This window comes from Polypterus senegalus, chromosome 2 (genome assembly GCF_016835505.1).
Source record: "Polypterus senegalus isolate Bchr_013 chromosome 2, ASM1683550v1, whole genome shotgun sequence".
NCBI classification, from domain to species: Eukaryota; Metazoa; Chordata; class Cladistia; order Polypteriformes; family Polypteridae; genus Polypterus; species Polypterus senegalus.
The window spans coordinates 167,251,425-167,271,783 of record NC_053155.1 but is presented as its reverse complement, the minus strand read 5'-3'; the positions used below and the strand labels follow the sequence as shown (position 1 = coordinate 167,271,783).

The following is a 20,359-nucleotide window of genomic DNA, read 5'->3' as shown; positions in this document are numbered from 1 at the left end:
TTTGTATGGACTGGCCTCTACCCCCAGTTGCTGTTTTTAAGGTTTCTTCCCCATGGAGCAACATACTTGTGTTTTTTGAGACCATTTGCCTTTTTTGGTTAAAGTGTTGTCTCCCATTTTCTTGGGGCAAGTCATTTAAGATTTTGGTCTTTTTAAAAGGCCTCAACTTTTTACCATTATTGTGCTGCTGCAACAAAACACTTGTAACAGCAGTGTGATATGCATTTAAATTCATGACAAAGCAGCAGGCCTTGGAAACTTGTTTAGGCAAGTATTAAATATGTTAGATGAAGGTCACCTTGGTATAAACAAGGTCAAAGAGTGATGCAAAGACCATATGACCTGGGAAAGAGACATATAAACAAATTCAAGACATCACAGCTCTTTGAACACCCATTTCACGCAGCAGTTACTATTAGTCTAAAGAGAGTGCTGCATTTAATAGGGGTTGGACTGGGTACTCATGCTTTTAGGTTCCAGTCAGGATTCGTATGTTTTTCTTTTTTGATAATTTCTTTTGTTTTTTTAATTATTTTACGTGTGTTATTTGTTAATTGGTATTTTTTGTATTTAATATTGCTTTATTTAAATATTATTTAGTACTTATTTATTGTTTATATAGTTTTGATTCCTGGTTGAATCCCTTGCATTGTATTAGTGGAACCCTAAGGTGAAGGTCCATCATTACATTATTGTTGAAGGTTGGCCCTCAGCTTAAATAAACAGTTCCTTCCGAGAGTCATTAAGTGTTGAAGAGTAAGAATAAATGTTTGTAAGTATTGCTGGGATTTCTGATGTCTGGCTATTTTTGTACTGTTCCTGGATTTTGCATTTGAATTATGGATTATATTTGTTTCCTTTAACTCTTTTGATTATTTTGTGTCTCCTTTTTTCATGCTTTGCCTATCTGTTCTATTTGTTTGTTAATTTAATTATTTAACTTTAAAGGCGCTGGTTTATTTATGTCTGACAGACCAAAGGTTTAAGGCGATCCTCTCCCCTGAGTACATTTTTGGGTATTTTGAAAATATTGTGCTATAAACTCCTGAGCCCCAATTTGGTCCTGTGCTGGCTGGAAAACCTTTTGTTTGAGTTTGGGGCTTGGCTGCCTAGAGTCAGGCATTACTGCATTTTCAAAGAAAAATATATTAAAGAGTACAGTTTGTGAAACAGATGTATTTTGGGGGGTTTCCAAGGACATCATGCAGATGATGGCTGGCAGAGAAGGTTTAGGTTTAGGTATAAGAGTTTGAGTTTCCTCTTGGGCAATATTTCCAGAAGTGATCCTGCCTGTAGATTATGAGGCTGAGGTGAAGAAATAGTACAACATTTTGTTACCTATTTCCAAGTACAGTAATCTCTCCTCGATCGCGGGGGTTGCGTTCCAGAACCCCCCGCGATAGGTGAAAATCCGTGAAGTAGAAACCATATGTTTGTATGGTTATTTTTATATATTTTAAGCTCTTAGAAACTCTCCCACACTGTTTATAAATATTCTCCGCACAGTTATACAGTAAACCCTCATTTATAGCGGTTGATCCACTCCAGAGAGATAAATGAATTTCCAAGAAGTAGGATTCTTTATTTATAATTCTAATATTTTCGCAGTTAGAGCATTAAAAACCTGTTTTTAAAACATTATTAGAGCCCTATAGACATGAAATAACACCCTTTAGTCAAAAGTTTAAACTGTGCTCCATGACAAGACAGAGATGACAGTTTTTTCTCACAAAATAAAAGAATGCAAACATATCTTCCTCTTCAAAGGAGCGCCGTCAGGAGCCGAGAATGTCAAAGAGAGAGAGTAAACAATCAAAAATCAATAGGGCTGTTGCGCTTTTAAGTATGCAAGCACCGCGATAAAGTGGCGCAATGAAGGGATCAATGTGAAAGTAGCCTTTCAGCATTTTTTTACAGGGCGTCCGTATCTTCTAAGCAAACAGCCACTGTGCAAACAGCCCCTCCGTCAGGAGCAGATAATGGGGCCAATCATACGCCTCCCTGATGGTATTGCATGATGGATAAGTATCTGCCTGTATTTCTCAGAGAGAGTGAGAGTCAGAGAAAAGCAAACAATGAAAAATCAATACGGGCTGTTAGAGCTTTTAAGTGTGCGAAGCAGCGCACTTAACTCGAGGAGTTTTATTTAATATGTAATACGTGCTCTGATTGGGTAGCTTCTCAGCCATCCACCAATAGCGTCCCTTGTATGAAATCAACTGGGCAAACAAACTGAGGAAGCATGTAACATAAATTGAAAGACCCATTGTCTGCAGAAATCCTCGAACCAGCGAAAAATCTGTGATATATATTTAGATATGCTTACATTTAAAATCCGCGATGGAGTGAAGCCGCGAAAGTCGAAGCGCAATATAGCGAGGGATCACTGTATTCCTATGAATACCACAGATTATTTTTAAGTAGAAATCCTGTATGCCAAAATATGACACATAATGTTGCATCCTTGTGCCTTGCTGTGGTTCTGTTGGATATTATGGGATCTGTGCCATCATTTGTGGAACTAGGATCATGAAATGAGTATTAGGTAGCCATAAGAAATCAAAAAGGTAAAGGCAAAGATGGTAGAGGTAAAGTGCTTACTAGTCTTAATCCTTCAGAGCAAATTGACCATCAGAATGTGGTTGATACAGAGAACACCCTTACCTTCATGACATGTAGGCTATGGGAGAAGATAAAACAACCCATGTTGTTGCTTAATGGGGGATGGTGATATCATGAAATTCATTCTGTCTTATGAGAGGATTTACAGCAATAGTCATAGAGACCTGAATTGTTTATTCTTCCACGATACTGCCTGGGAGGTGGTGTATATTTTGGAAGATACATACCTCCCTTTGATATTACTTTTTGGACTAAACTTTATAGTGACTATTGAATTGATATTGATATTATAGCTAAAGGAGTATATATCCAGGCTGGTGGGATTCTCAGGTTTGAGGAGATGAAAAACTTTGAGGGCTTTGACTGCACAATTATTTCTCCCAGACAAACAAGGCACTTGAGAGCAGTATTAGATCTCAGTTTCTGAGATACAAAGTTTACCAAAGTGGTGGTCTTACCTGATCGGGGTGTACGGAGATGGTGCAGTGTTATATATGCCCTATCAATAATGGGCACCAGTGTGTCACAAAGCCTACAGAGTTTGAAGAAGGAAATTAATAAAAATAGATTGTATGTTTAAGAATGGCAACCTTGAGCCTTTCAATTAAGTTATGCCTCCCCAGTAGTTTTCATTCCCAGACTGTATGAGACATATTGGTTCTGTTTAGATTAATAAGTTTTAAATGGCAATGCAATGCCTTTTGAGTACTGGAGTCCAGAATCTACAGTGTTTTGTTTTTTTTTGTATTGTAGATCTTCAATCAGGTTATCGTCAGGTATGTGTGGACGCACGCAATATTAAGAACATGGCAGTCATCAGTCCCCAAGTACGCTCCAGTTTAGAGTGATGCCATTTAAATAAAAAAATGCAATAGATTTTCCTGTGAGCTTCTCATGGAATAAGTATTCAGGGGGATAAATGGCAGATTTTATTAGGTTTACATAGATGATATCATTGTTTTCTGTAAGCTTTGAAACACCTTCATGATCTCAATACTATATTTCAGTGATTTGATCAAGTCTACTTAACATTAAATACTTACACGTTATTTTTTTTTACAGACTCAGCTCTTTCTTAGGCCATCTATTCACACCTGTGTGAAGGCAAATATTTTAAAAATGTCTGCCATTGAAGGCTACCCTGGTCCTACTAATGTGAAAATCTTACAGTATTCTTTAGGAATGGTAGGCTAGTTCCATAAATTTATTTGGGGAATGGTTAGCATTGTGACCACACTTTACCATCTTCTCAGGCAAGGTGTAGCCTGATAGTGGACTCCTGCATACCAAGATGATTTTATGAATTTCAAGAAATCACTGATGGAATCACTTATCTTAACACAACCTGATGCCATTTTCATATTTCAGACATATTCTCACTCTAGTATTTCTGACTTATACAGAGAGATGTTAGTGATGTGGGACTTGGAAAACGATGAAGAGGAATGCATCACTACATATATGCCATGTTCACTCCAGAGATCCAAGATCAATTATTCTGTTGCTGAAAAGGAGTGTCCAGTTGTAGTGAGAGTGGTAAGAAAGTGATGTGGATGAGCAGTGGCTCTACTTTGATCTGCCACAAAAATGTTTTCGCTACTTACCCTGTCTCTTAAAAAGAGACCAAACACCTTGCAAGGGAAGTACATTTCTACTGTTTGCAACTGTGATCTAGTTCTTTCAGTTACTACCCAAACCTCATAGCCATTGATGATGGTAGGAACATAGATCAAAAAGTAAATTGTGGTCTTTGTCTTTCATCTCACCTCTCTTTTCAACACAACTGACTGGTAACATATCTACAGTGGTGCATGAAAGTTTGTGAACCCTTTAGAAGTTTCTATATTTTTGCATAAATGACCTAAAACATCATCAGATTTTCACTCAAGTCCTAAAAGTCGATAAAGAGAAACCAGGTAAACAAATGAGACAAAAATATTATACTTGGTCATTTATTTGTTAAGGAAAATGATCGAATATTACATATATCTGAGTGGCAAAAGTATGTGAACCTTTGCTTTCAGTATCTGGTGTGACCCCCCTTTGCAGCAATAACTGCAACTAAATGTTTTGATCATTCCTGCACACTGGCTTGGAGGAATTTTAGCCCATTCCTCCATACAGAACAGCTTCAACTCTTGGATGTTGGTGGGTTTCCTCACATGAACTGCTTGCTTCAGGTCCTTCCACAACATTTCGATTGGATTAAGGTCAGGACTTTGACTTGGCCATTCCAAAACATTAACTTTATTCTTCTTTAACCATTCTTTGGTAGAACGACTTGTGTGCTTAGGGTTGTTGTCTTGCTGCATTACCCACCTTGTCTTGAGATTCAGTTCATGGACAGATGTCTTGACATTTTACTTTAGAATTCTCTTATATAATTCAGAATTCATTGTTCCATCAATGAAGGCAAGCCGCCCTGGCCCAGATGCTGCAAAACAGGCCCAAACCATGATACTACCACCACCCTGTTTCACAGATGGGATAAGGTTCTTATGCTGGAATGCAGTGTTTTCCTTTCTCCAAACATAACACTTTTCATTTAAACCAAAAAGTTCTATTTTGGTCTCATCCGTCCACAAAACATTCTTCAAATAGCCTTCTGGTTTGTCCGCGTGATCTTTAGCAAACTGCAGACGAGCAGCAATGTTTTTATTGGAGAGCAGTGGCTTTCTCTTTGCAACCCTGCCATGCACACCATTGTTGTTCAGTGTTCTCCTGATGGTGGACTCATGAACATGAACATTAGCCAATGTGAGTGAGGCCTTTGGTTGCTTAGAAGTTACCCTGGGGCCCTTTGTGACCTCGCCGACTATTGTACGCCTTGGTTTTGGAGTGATCTTTGTTGGTTGACCACTCCTGGGGAGGGTAACAATGGTCTTGAATTTCCTCCATTTGTATACAATTTGTCTGACTGTGGATTGGTGGAGTCCAAGCTGTTTAGAGATCGTTTTGTAACCTTTTCCAGCCTGATGAGCATCAACAACTCTTTTTCTGAGGTCCTCAGAAATCTCCTTTGTTCGTGCCACAATACACTTCCACAAACATGTGTTGTAAAGAGCAGACATTGATAGATCCCTGTTCTTTAAATAACATAGGGTTCCCAATCACATCTGATTGTCATCCCATTAATTGAAAACACCTGACTCTAATTTCACCTTCAAACTAACTGCTAATCCTAGAGGTTAACATACTTTTGCCACTCACAAATATGTAATATTCGATCATTTTGCTCAGTAAATAAATGACCAAGTATAATATTTTGTCTCATTTGTTTAACTGGTTCTCCTTGATCTAATTTTAGGACTTGAGTGAAAATCTGATTATGTTTTAGGTCATATTAATGCAGAAATATAGAAAATTCTAAAGGGTTCACAAACTTTCAAGCACCACAGTACTTAAATTTTAAAATTATTCCAGTCCACCCATTAATCTCTCACTCCCTTCTTCCCTAAGTTATGTAGTAGTACACCAATATACTTAAACTCCTTTGCTTTAGGTACCACCTCCTGCCCAACCTCAAAAGTGTACTCTGCCCTTCTCTGTTTGAGAACCATGACCTCAGACTTGGATGTGTTGAACCTCATTCAGACCACCTCACACTCAGCAGTAAACTGTCATATGTGCACCTGAGGTCACCATCCAATAAAGCCAACAGGGCTACCTTATCTGCAAAAAGAAGAGATTCAGTCCTGAGGTCACCAAACTGGAACCTTTCCACCCCTTGGATGTGATTAGAAATTCTGTCCATAAACATTATGAATTAGATTTGTGACAAAGAGCAGACCTAGAGCAGTTCCACTCTCACCAGGAACAATTTTGCCTTACAAAACACTCACTTCAATTGTACAGGGACCTAATAGCCTGTAACAGCTGGCCCACTACCCAGTATTTCTGAAGCAACTGCCCCCCATTTCCCCCACAGAACACCATGAGGGACAAGATCATATGCCTTTTCCAAGTTCACAAGACACATGTACACGTGGTTGAGCTTACTTTCATGAACCTTCCAGAATTCTAGTGAGGGCAAGGATCTGAAATCCACATTGCTTCTGCTGAATCCAAATTTCAACCAACAGACAAATCCTCCTTTCTAGTAACCTGCCATAGACCTTCCCAGAGAAGCATCCCACAGAATTCTCAGTGAGGCATTCAAATATATTGTGGTAGCAGCACCTCCAAAGAATGCAGTTTCAATCCTTATACATTGCACCAGGTTTGAATAAAGATGCCATTTAGTAGGACTAGATTTATCTATTTTCCTGTAAAGCATTTTTGCCTACGACACATTAGTTTTCTTTCTTTGAACAATTTTTGAAACAGAAAAAAATCAGAGGAACTTAACTATTATTTAAGTATCTTACTTATGTATTGTAAACTGTTATTTTTGTTTGTGTATGTGAAACATTGCAATGCATAATAGTTATGTGCAATTTAAGGTGATTGAAAGTGCCTTACTCAGAAATTTCATGTTGTAAATTTAATCTATGAATAGGAGCTTGGTCACAGTAAAGAATTCAGATGATTTAATGACTTGCTGCTGGGCTAAACTGTCTGACACGATGCAATTGTCATAAGGCTGAGATGCTGATAGGCACTGTGCTCTCCTGTCTTCCTTGAGCATCTGAGTTAGTGAGAGCACAGAGGGACACATTGTAACAGCCGACCCCTTTCCCAGCTGGCAGCTACACCTCTGTGGCCTGGATAAATTACTGAGGCTAAATCTTGTATATCAAGCTGTACCTCTAACCAATAAACTTTTCCCCCACAATCAACAGTGTAAACATATGCACAAAAGAAAAGCAGATATGTAAAAATAAGTGAATATATTAAAACAGAACACAACAAAACACTATTGCACATACCCCATGTAGAATATACAGTATATGCATATCCCTCCACCAGAGCAATACTGTGACAACACTATATATATACTCAATGACAAACCCTCCCTTGCCCCAGTAACATATAACAAACACAAAACACAGCAATAAATGAACACAGAAAATGGCAATGATATTGAACTTGAGTCCGAGTGTACAACTGTCCTGAATGCGGATGACTGGTCAACTGATAAGAGATGCGTTTGTATTTCTCGGAATAAATGGAGCAACCTCACCGTGAATCCTCGGCTTGCGGTGGATGATGTAATCAGACCCTGAGGTCTCTGGTGGTGAGGGAATTGAAGTCAGTCCGGCGGAATGAAAACAAACTGGTTGCAATGGCGCGATGTGGTAAACAGTAGGTAAGTTGATGCGTTGTGGTGAAATGAGATCCTCGTCTCTCTCCTCCCTTTCCTCTGTTCTCTCCCAATTGTTTATATAGTACTGCCAGATGTGATTGATTGATCGTTAACAGGTGTTTTCCAATTTGGGGGTGTTGTCTCTTTCCATCATCCGCCCCCCTTGTATTTATGGGGACGACATTTACTAACGCACACAAACAGCAAACGGGATGATGGAAACAAAACGCACTCAGTACAAACATTGAATAACACTATTTACCCCGCTAAAACATCAAGTTTCCTGAATTTCATTACAAAGTGAAGCAGCCTTTTGATAAGAGGAGAGCCTCTGAAGCTATTCAAACTTTCTACTGTATTCCCATTGACGTCAGTGACCCCCTCTAAGTCTCCTCATTGTTTTGCTCACTTTGCACTGCTCAATAAGGAAATTGTCCTCTTTTCAAAGGGCTGTCTCATCATTGGTAACTGTCTGTCCTTAGACTGTTGTGTGAGCACCTGTATCATTGTACAGGTGTATTTTAGTTCATATACACTAAGTAGTATAGCTGACTATGATATGTGTGCATATATGTACACTCGTATGAATGCTAGTTTTTTCTTCTTTATAGCACTCCACATGTACAATTTTATCTGTGCATGGACAACTGCCTTAAGCAAAGACACTTATTAGGTTGCCATGAGCAGACCAAATGATTTTCTTCAGACCTGAGCGTCACTCAAAGCCTATGCCACTCTACTGTATATAGATTCACTCTATCACACTGCTTCCAGTTAAAGGTATCTCCGCTCAGCCGCTATCCCCTTTGGGAATATGACAATCATTGACTCTGTATGCCTTAAGCCCTATACCTTGACCCAGCCAAATAAATGTTTTTACTATTGCAATAATAAAGTATCATCATAAATAATAAAACAAAATACAACACAGAAAAGAGTTGTATTTAAGAGTACTTTCTTTAAAGATACAGTTGAGGATGAGTACCTTCAAGCCTGTGCAAAGTTTCTTGAGAGATGTTGCATTTTGCCTCAGAATGCATTTTGGGAATGCAGATGTCTTGTCTAAGTAATATTGAAGATTTTCTCTAGCACTGTGCAGCATGTATCTCAAACTTAAAAGCCTCCCTATGCATGGAGTTAATAATGATTACCTAAACAATCAATTATTTTAAAACTACTGTCATATTTACACTACAATATTGTGTTCTTTTCCTACGACGATGCCATGCTAATCTTATTTACCCCAGGCAAATAAATAAAGCTGGTTTTTTTTGCACATACCAGAAATAATAAATACAATGTTTGACAGTGACCTTTTTAAATTCTATAAGAATTGAATAAAATCAATTATAAAGATTGAGACTTTGAATTGATACCTAGCACTTTGCACTACTATCTATTAAAAGACACCAAATATACAATTAAGACTTCAGTAACTAAAATTGCACTTTGAGAACTTTAAATAATTATTAGCATGGCTTGTTTCAAAGTTAAAAGTTCTATACAGCATGTTTGAGAATCACCAGTTAATCAGTCTTACTTTATTCTGTTTTTAAGAAGCAGGTTAACAATTCAATATAATGGCTTGAGCAAATAGTTAAATATTTCTGTCACCTTACACTAGTGTAGTGGCCTGTTGATGGTGTGCAAAATAGTGGGAACTGAGTGAGAAAAAACTCAACTTAAGTCACCAAGAAGCACTCTGCTTGCTGTGTTTAAAAGCTGTCCCTGCGCAGAAGAGTGCACGGGTTCTTCTAATGCTCACGATGTAAAATAGCTAAATTCAAGGGCCTTTGTAATCCAGATGTTGAGAGTCCGTAGCTGGCAAGTGGCATTTATCACAGTGCTAATGTCCTGTGCAGAACAGATCCTGTTGTGTGTACCCACTCCTTGACAAAACATTAGCAAACTTTATTTATTTTGCTTGGCACTACAGTCATAAGTGAAATAGCAGAATAACAGTGTGGTGAGCAAATAGAAATTGTAACTCATAGAAAATCTGACAATATATCTGAGATATTGTACAGGAAGCCTGAGTAACTGGGGCTAGTTGAAGGATCATGCATTTATTATTTGCATTGTGCATTGACCGATGCACAGTGAAGTATTTTCTAAGCTCACTGATCAAATGGTTGTTATTTAGGCAGGTACAGTGTCAAAATTAGGAGTTATGTAAAACACAGAAATGTCTTGGTTAAACACTAAAAAATAATGAGTTGCAGGCACATTTAGTAGTAACTAAAGACAAAGCATGCTGGTAATACTTGTGATTTACTAGAAACAAAACAGAAAATTGACTAGAGACTATTACACCATCTCTACTTCACTTTTATTTATTTATTTATTTATTGCATTTTTTAAACAGGTCATCAACTACAGCTTTTTTTTTTAATTTTAGAGTAATGACAACAGCAGTATTTTCCAACCAGTGGGCCACAAGTTGCTATTATTTATAATGGTAGTGAGTCACAGTCGTGATTCACTTACATTGGAAAGAAGACACTGTCATGGGCAACAGTGAGTTGAATACCAAAAAGGTGGAGAAACATTGGACTAGAGAATATCATAACCTGGGTGAGGAAGAATAATTTTAAGTTAACATGGAATTAATCTTAAAGAAATAACAAAGGCTGTCGGCCCTCCAACCCGCAGGGTAAAACCTGGGAGTTGGAGGCAGAATTGGCACTCCAGCCACCATAAAAAACCTCACACTGGTTCCAATCCATCTAAGCCAGTGTGGTGCTGAGGTGTCATATGTCACATGGCTGCACTTGGTTCCTAATTTTTGGATCCTGAATTGGTTTGTCATGTGGTGGGTGCAACAATGCGCTGTATCAACGTGTGCTCCTAACCTCTAATCTAACCTCTTCATAGATGTCAGAAACCTGTTGAGGCACTCCAGGAAACCAGATACAGGAAACTAGATAAAGGTCAAGTGGACAACAAAATGTACATTGAAATATAAGAACTGATTTAGGAAAAATACTGAGATGGACAAGTAAATAATTTACCAGAAGAAAGGTTGATGTAATATACAAAATGTACTGAAGGATGACTAAGAGATGACTAAGAAATCAGCAGATGTCCTATAAACGAGAATAGACAGTTATATGCACAGAAATGTCAAGGGTGGTGGCACAACTCAAAGGTCGAAGAATGTATACATTGATTGACACTATATGTGCATTCAACAGTTTATAAAATGAACCTCTATTCTTTGTTTCTCTGACCATTCTGATCACTTTGACCATGCTGTAACTTACTGCTTTTGAATGCTCCCTCTAAGGCATTTTTTTGAGGAGTAATTAAAAGATACAATGAACAACTTTCTCCTGCCTGATTACTGAATGGTCCTGTTAGAGGATGTTTCTTTCTTTAATAAGATGTTAGATTTCTGCCACATAGGAAATAAAATATAAGACCATGAAAAATATCAAAACGTTTTATTGAAACATATAAAGAAGGAAAAAGAAATGAGGAAATGATATACAAAATAAGTCATAAACACCACACCCTACAAGCTATAACTTGTTACTCCATCATGTCTTCTGATAACTACTAAACAAAAAACAATGAAAATAATAAAAGAAAATACTATTTAACACCTAATATAGGCCATAATGACAATAGAAAACCCCTAAAGAAAACATAACTACTGAACAAATAACAATCAAAATAATAAATGAAAATACTATTTAGCACCTAATATATTCCTAATGGGAACAGAAAACCCCTAAATAAAACATGAAACATAATCAGACTCCTTTTAAGAACAAAAATTAATGCTGAAATGTATTCCTGCTGCAAAAACAAAGCCCTCATGACAGTTAACTGTACTGAGGTTCTGTATATACAATACATAGAAAATACCCAGTAGGGTCATATCTTAAATTACCTGCATGTGATAAAATAAAAGCACATCATTTCTTCCATGCATTACCTAACACTTAAAAATTTGTTGCAAATATGTAACATTTTAAAAATGCTTTTGTAGCTCTTAGTAGGGACCTGTCTTGTTTCAGTACTGTATGGCCTAGTACAAGCCGATACTCCATGAAATAGTTAGTTTTTTCCATACAACTTATTGGCTATCAAGCATTTCAAAAACAAATGTCGAACTTCTGCATTTACATTAGTGATCATACATTACTGGTACTCTAGCTTTCTTGTCCTCAATTCCATAGTTCAGAGGGCATCTTTTTTGTTATGATCCTGGTGCCACATGATGACACAATTCCAGAGGAAGCAAATTACTGATTAACCATTCCATAGGGTTTTTTTTTTCCTTTTTTCCAGTTTATTCACCTTAGTTTTAAACTGTTACTCCGAAAATTTGAATAAATGACATATCTTCAGTTTTACTTGTCAGTTTAAATTCCAGGCAGCTGCTTTACTTTAATTTTTCCATTTAATATTTTCTGTTCACTGCAGTACATTTATAAGAAAAGTTAAGATGTTTGTATTCGGTCATGGATTGGTCAGTCTCAGAAATTTTATTTGTGCAAAAACAAGTCTAATCTACTGTTTTTCCTCATTTTTAATCTAAAGAGCATAAGTTCACTCTCAGTGGAGCAAAGGTTCTCTCACTGAGCTGCTGTACCGTATTAAATTCTTGGTAGAGATCATTCTCAGTATTACTGTTTTTTAAGAATGGTGTTTAATTTGATCATCTTGTGGTCATTCTTAACAACACCGAAGCTTCTCAAATTCATACCCAGTCTAATATTGTCAATGATATCTTAAGTATGCCTTTTCTTAGATAAGTAAGTTTATTATTACTTGACTGACGGCTTTATCCAAGGTGAATATAGCGGGTTGGATAATGGATGGATGGATGAATTACAACATTTTAGACACTTATTACACTTTTTTTTTTAACACTTTTTACACTTTTTTTTTCCTAATTGGAGCACAAACAGGTGAAGTGACCTGCCCATGGTCACACATTGACAGTAGCGAGATTTGAACTCACAGCTTCAGTGTTTTAAGTCCAAAGCCTTAACCATTGCCTCTTTGCTGTTTCAGGTGTTTGAAACCTATTCTTTCCTCTCCTCTCTAGTCTAGTCTTGGATCTTGCAACAGTTCTTTTTTGCCTTCAGCATTTCGGTGTCCCTGTCTCTCTCCTGTTATTCTACTGCCATCTTCGCCTGGTTATATGATTTTTGGTTTTCTCTCGTAAATATCTCCCATGGATCTCTTCTTTATGAATAAAATGTGCCAGTTACTGTGTAAACCACGATGATATTCTCTGTCTGAATTGCTATAGTGCAGCTTGTTATTTTTAGAGTAAAAACATGTAATGGTAACTACTGAAATTAAATTATTTTTTGCAGGTGTCCCTGAAAAGCCAGAGATTAATGGACTTAAAAAACCAACACAAGAAGGAGATAAAATCACTCTTACATGCAAGACCTCAGGCAGCAAACCAGCAGCTGATATTCGTTGGTTCAAAAATGATAAAGAAATTAAAGGTAAGAAATATAAAAAGACCAGTAATGGCACACTTCACGATAATGTGCAGTGAATACACTTCACTTGAGCATTCATAGTTTTCTTATTCTTTCTCTGTACGTTTAGCATTCATTCTCCACCTCAGAGGCCCGCTTCTTCTCTTCTTTGATCAGCATCTTTTCGCATTAAAACTGATTAAGTCTGTAACTTGTGTTGCAAATACATTTTCCTTCATTTTTCACTTAAGTTGGCACGTAAGTCTTCAATCTGCCTCAAGAATGATTTAAGATATGAAGAGGTAGGGGAAGTGACAGCGAAGGTGGTAGGGATGAGAATGGCGCCTGTATGCATGCACCACACAGCTGCATTGCTGCCCGCTGCCGAGAGTTGATTCTACAATAAAATAAAATAAAAATAAAAAGAGGAATAACCTTGGAGGTCAATCATGATCTCGAAAGCGGATAGTAGACGTCACGTAGTATATGTGTACCAAATTTCAGGTCAATAGTTCAAATAGTTTGCGAGCTACAGGTGATTTAAAATCCTGGACAGATAAATGGCCAGCCACAGTAGCGTATTATATAAGAAGATACAATGCATATGCAAGAAATTCTGTAGAACTTTCAGTATGCTTTACATTAATGTAAACATTAATACAGAAATAACTTGGTTCGTCACAAAATCAATAAAATAATGTACATTTAATTTGTACTCAGTAAGTATCTAGTACTAGTGCAGAATTGTTACTGATGGACTCATTTTTACATATTAACCTTATTTGTCATGAGCTCTTTGTACTGTTTTTCAAGTACAATAGCAGCAACAGAGCAGTAAGTGATACTCTTCTGCATAGACAACATGTTGTGATGAAAATCAAAGCAATTTGTCTCAAAAGGTTTTCATTTTTTTTGCTATATTATCAAGCTTCTGCTCGGAAATGTTTGAAAACTCTTACCACCAACCAGTATTTTACTTTTATTTGGAATTATATCCATGTTTTTCAGTAATATTTGATTTGCTGTGTCCCTCTGTTAATTCTCTGCTGCTTTTTTACTTTTTTATTTTTTTAAACGAGGTGCATCCTACATTGACTATCAAAGCAGTCAAAAATAACAATTGTGAATTACAACAATGTCAGGCAGGAATACATCATTAATATATTGCATGATGATATTGTGAACCTAAAATTGAGCGACATATTGTACTGTGAGATATGGGTATCATTACACCCTTAATATATTTTCATCCTTCTTAGAACATACAGAAGCATATGCATGTCATTGGTACTTTTAGAGATTTGAATATTAATAGTATGTTTTCATTATTTGAGCAATATACCAAATGTGCTAAATATAGCCTCTCCTAAAAACAGGCTAAACACTAAACAAAAAGAGAATACATTCTTCTTCAATGTGTGGAGCCTTTATTTGGTATTACAAGTGGCTGCATAATTGCTTAGTGATAACCTGCTTAATTTACACAATCCTAACTTGCCAAGTGTTGCCATGTGTTTGATATTATTATTTACAATTCTGAACTCAGATTTACCTTGTCTTTTTTATAAATTCTACTGCCAGTTTTGCAAACTCTGTTTATCCTTCACCTTTAGTATTCATCCCTGAAACATTACTTGTCTTTTCACAATGTGAACACAGCACCCTTTGTTACAGAAGCTCATATATCTCACTGTTTTTCTTTTTTTCTGAACTTAATTACTTGTTACTAGTCTTATTTAAAATTATAATTGATCTAACCTCTTGGTTGTCACTGATAGCAGCTACTAGAAATCGGATAAAGGGAACTTAAATGGATTTAAAATTTACCAATGAACTGCATTGCACACAAACCCAGGTACCAGTTGGTCATTACTGCACTTTAAACAGGCTTGCAATTTGGATGGAGTCACGAAGAGGACACAAAAGCTGTCTTAGGTCTGCAACACATGAAACAGTAAGTAACACTAAGAAAATGAAAGTGGGGTGTATTATATACTCCCATAATCAGCTATTTGCATTGTGATCGTGAGTGCCTAAGCAGCTCAGTTACACTTTGCCACAGGACATGTTTGTCCAAAGATGAAGAAGGCGACGTGCCAGAGTAAGAGTAAATATAAAGTGAAAAGGATTTAGCTTAACCATCTATTGTAACGGGAAATGTTCATCAGCTTTCAAACAAGATAGATGAACCATCTGCCCTTATAGCGAGCCATGGAGCATACAAGTATAGTGGTTTACGGATAGCTGGCTTAAACATGATATACCTGACACAGTTTTAATGCTGGGCCTAGTTCATTTTATTTGAGCAAATAGAGACCCAGTGCGGTATGTTAAAAAGACAGGAGGGGGACTGGTCATCTATGTGAATAAGGAATGATGTAAAAGGGAGCATATTACAGTTAAAACTACAGTTTGTAATTCAGACATTGACATTCTGGCTGTAAACTCATCTACATTATTTGTTCAGGGAGATAAATTATATTCCTCCCTCTGCAAATGGGGGTCTAACAATGGAAATGATTTAGTCTGTCACCACTTTAATGACTCACTCTGACTTTGCAGTTATAATATGTGGTGACTTCAACCATGTGACTTTGTAAAGAACAATGACAAATTTCTACCAGTTATTGATCTGTTTCACTAGAGGAAATAACAAGCTGGACTTGCTGTATTCAAATGTTAAAAATGCCTTTAAGGATAATTTGCTTGCTCTTTTGGGCAACTCTGACCAGAGTCTGACTCATCTTATTCCTAGCTATAAATCTGTTATTAGACAACAAACTGTTACCATCAGAACAGTGAGGAACTGGAGCCTGGAGGCTGAAATGGCTCTTAATGACTGCTTCCAAATGACAGACTGGGAAATGATGTGCAAGTCACATGGGTACGATATTGAGAGACTTTGTCACTGCATCACAAACTGCATTAACTTATGTGTAGACACTGTGATGCCCACAAAGACAGTGTGTTGCTTTCCAAACAACAAGCACTGGATTACTAGGGAGTTAAAAGGTCTCATGAATGAGAAAAAGAGAGTATTCAAATCAGGTGACAAAATGGCTTTAAAGGACATACAGCTTATACTAAAGAAAAAGCTAAATGAAGGAAAAGATGCCGACAAAGCTAAAATAGAAAGCAAACTCACCCAGAATATCATGAAGGATGTCTGGAATCTGGGCCGGTTCTAGACAGGCATATATGAGGGGGTAGACAGAAATGTGAAGGGGGCACATGGTGGCGACGGAGGCAGGAAAGGGGTTAGGGTGTGGGTGGGGCTGCTCTGGATAACTGTTTTTGTCATGTAATTGGATTGCACTTTGTCAGGCCTCTACCCTAAGACCTGTGCAACTTGGGTGTCCCACCTGAAGGCTAAGCTTCTGCTGGTGTAGTTCTTAGGGTCACTGATGCACGCAAACCCCATGACCACGATAACGTGGCAATCCCACGGGAGGAAACCTGAAAAATAAAACAACAAAAAATAAAATAAAATATTCCTCATTAGATTATAACAACTAAAAACATGACATTTACCTTAATTGGATGGCCTAATTCTCAAATAAATTTTCAAAATAAAGTAAAAATAAAATAAGACCTCTCAATATAGCCAATATTTACAAAACTAAAAACAGTTGGCATAGTAATTAAAAAAAAAATCACCATGTTTTTTTCTACAATTCTCAAACTAATTTGTAGAACAGAAAATTTTAAATTTTTTCTTCTTTTTTTTCTTTTTGTCTTATTTTAAGCTTGTTTGTTTTGCAAGCAACTGAACTTTCTGTTTGCAACTGAACAGCTCCACTCTCCTTTCTCCTCAATCCACTCTACAACAGTCCCTATTTCCCTTTGCAAAAACTCTTACAAATTCATCCATATCCAACTTATTTGTTATGGACTTCTCATTGGCCAAGATCACCAAATTCCTCTTTCTTTTATGTAACATGGTGCAACGATAGGGGTTTAGGACCCGTGACAAAGTGGAGAAGGAACTCTCACACGATGCTGAAGACACACCAATTACCAGGGCTGTTACATACAATTTATGCAACTCAGGAAAGGCTTCCTTGTACTCCTGCAGGAGTTTACACACAGTGGACAGGTCTGTTTCCTTTGAACATTTTTTGAGCAGCATCTGTTTTGCCACAAGAACTTCATTTTCAGACTTACAACATCTGCTACAGTGCCAGCCATCACAGCCAGAGGGTGCAACAGGGTGGGATCTAGAAATGCGCTAGATTTGGGTGCAAGACTAGATATGGCTCTCATCAGGTCAATATTCTTGTGTGAAAATCTAGTTTCCATTTCTGAAATGGCCCTGTCAAGGATTTGAGGAGGGATCTTTTCAGAGACTGATGGGGGGAAATGGCAGGGTCACCAGAGTCTGTATGGCCCAAAGTTGAGAGCACAACACTTTGACCCAGGTGTTTGCTCATTGTTCTCCTTCTCTTTGTTGGATGTGACTCATCCTCAGCAGGAGATGACACTCCCCAACAGTCATCCTCACGGATGTTTTTAAAGAGCCCAGTGCTGCACTAACAACCTCAGAAGCAGTGCACAGATCAACTGACTGAGACTGTAGAATAGCATTTGCTGGTTTCAAGACACCAAGCACCCACACTAGGAACTTTCCAATCTCAAAGAAGTGATGCCTCTTAATTTGGCATAGCAGGCCTGATGCCTCGGTGCACAGGTCAACTGCAGCATCATCATCCTCTGTCATCTCAGATAGGATACTAAGGATTTGTTCTTGATTGTCCACAGTGCACCTTGTCACCTCATAGTGGCTTGTCCATCTGATCTCAAGCAGCCTTTTTAGACAAGGTGCATCATGTTTATTGAGCACATAGTGGTGGTGAAAAAAGTTGTAGAGTGAACTAGATAGGCTAAAAATCTTTTGCACACGGCTCACTCTGCATGGCATGCACAACCACTAAGTGCAGTTGGTGGTTGTAGCAGTGGATGTATGGGACATATCTGTCAAGCTCTTTTGGAGCAGAGCTTGTACACCACCTCTAACCCCATCATCACAGAAGCCATCATAACACTGGCTAAGTATACTGTCAGCACTGTAGCCAGCATCAGAAAGGTGTAACAGTATCTCAGAGGTGATGTACTCTGCATCAAGTTGTTGCAAGTCAAGCAACCCAATAAGATGCTCCTCTGGCATGGAATTTCTGACAAACCGTATTATCACAGACAATTTTCCACATTGCACCTATCCCTGGTCCCATCACTTTTGAGGCAAAACCCTGCAGAATCAGCACTTTCATATTTTTTCCTGACCTCTCCAAGCACCATGTCAGCCAGTGTTTGGATAATTTCATTTTGGATATCCTTAGATGTGTATTTTGCATTTTTTGGGATACCCTTAGCAATGCTTGCTAGCTTCTCATCCTTCTCTAAGGTATATTCCATCAGTTTTAGAAAAATACCTGAAGCAATGTCATCATCATTACCCACTGCATCATGTCTCAAGGTTTCTGCAGTCCCACGGAGCCCCAACTCATTTACACAGAGAAACCTTATAGCACTACCAATACTCTTGACATAGTAATGTTTTTTTCAAGTTGTGTTTTACCAACCAACATTGAATCCACAGTCCCCCTGTGGCCTCTCTGCTTTTATGCTCAGTCCAGATGGTTGAAGCATGCACATGGTTGTGGCTGGACACATGCCTCTGTAGCCTTGTCTCGATCAAGTGCTGCTTTCCAGTTGTTAAAACCAGTTAAGGTAAAAACTACATCCCTCTCATTAACAGTGCTGCCATATTTCACAGGGAAACAGAAGCATGCATCCCACACAGAGTACTCCAGCCATGGTCGTGTGCAGTACCAGGCAGGATTGAATGATCTTAATGTTGTACCACCAAATACACATTTGGGGTAACTACCCAGTATTGGCTGGGATGGTGTATTGCCATTTAAGTCACTGGGTAGCTGAGCGGGTTGCTTTGGGGCAGCAATTGTTGGCAGAGGTACAGGAGAAGCAGTGCCTGTTGATGCCACAGGAGTAGACTTGCTAGCTGCTGTCTCTGATGTACCAGCAGCATCATTGCTACTGCTATTGGTACAGGCAGGAGCAGCGCCACTTTTTAAAAGCTTGGAAAAAAAGGTGCATCTTACAGCATTAACTTTCCTTTTGTGAGCTGCTGGAAGCTGGGGTGGAAAGTGAATAAGATTTAATAAAATTGCTGTGATTACATCAGTATATGAAACGAGAAAACTGCTGAGTGCAGAGTTGAAAGCTGGGGCAGGGCTTTGTGTCGGGGTCTGACAGACACAGGTCCTCCAGTCGGCTCTATGCAGCAGACAGGCTCACAGTGGTGCTTGTGGGATCAAGAAAAAAATACTTCTCTACCAGACTGAAACTGTGAGAAGAACAATGGACTAGTCCACTATTGACTGTACAACTATAGATGCATTCTTTAGTTGTTGTTAATTATCTCACAAGTCGCTATGATTTTGATGACAGAGATTTGCTGCTTCCTCAAAGCCTCCCACTGTTGAGACCCCCTGCCTACTGAGAAACCTGACACCGAGTCATTTGCATACTAACAGTGATTGGATATTTAGCTGGGGGGAGGGTGAGTAGGGGATCTCTGCCAGGTGCTGTGTGTGCCAGTGCACAGACAGAGCACAGAGGGAAAGAGCGAACAAGAGATGAAATTGCCCCCTCTTGCCCCAATGTAGAGCCGGCCCCATCTGGAATGGACTGGGTATAATTACTGGACTCAAGCAATTCAGGGCTAAAGTGATAGAAGGGAATGTAGATAAAGCTAATGCCCTTAACCAATTTTTAATAGATTTTCCCTCCCACTGCCACCTTCTTCCAATGACAAGTCTTCCCACAACATCCCTACTACATCAACAACTCCTACTATGTCAACTGGAATGGCTAATGACAAGTCCACCTGTCTCCATCAGTGTGGACTGTCCATAACTGAAGTCCAAGTAAAGAGACCAAACAGCAGTACGTTAGTCCTAAAGTTCTTAAGGCGTGTGCTGACCAACTTTGTTCTGTCCTCTGCCACCTGTTCAGTCTATCCCTA

At 38.3% G+C, this 20,359-nt stretch overlaps 1 protein-coding gene across 1 annotated transcript in view; it reads left to right on the top strand.

The window, feature by feature from the left end:
- Positions 1–20,359, top strand: part of LOC120524434 (cell adhesion molecule 2-like) — a 481,595-nt gene that overhangs the window by 355,302 nt on the left and 105,934 nt on the right. Inside the window, exon 6 of the mRNA XM_039746287.1 lies at positions 13,201–13,338. Within this exon, the coding sequence (XP_039602221.1) occupies positions 13,201–13,338 (138 nt within the window). The remainder of the gene's footprint in view (positions 1–13,200; positions 13,339–20,359) is intronic.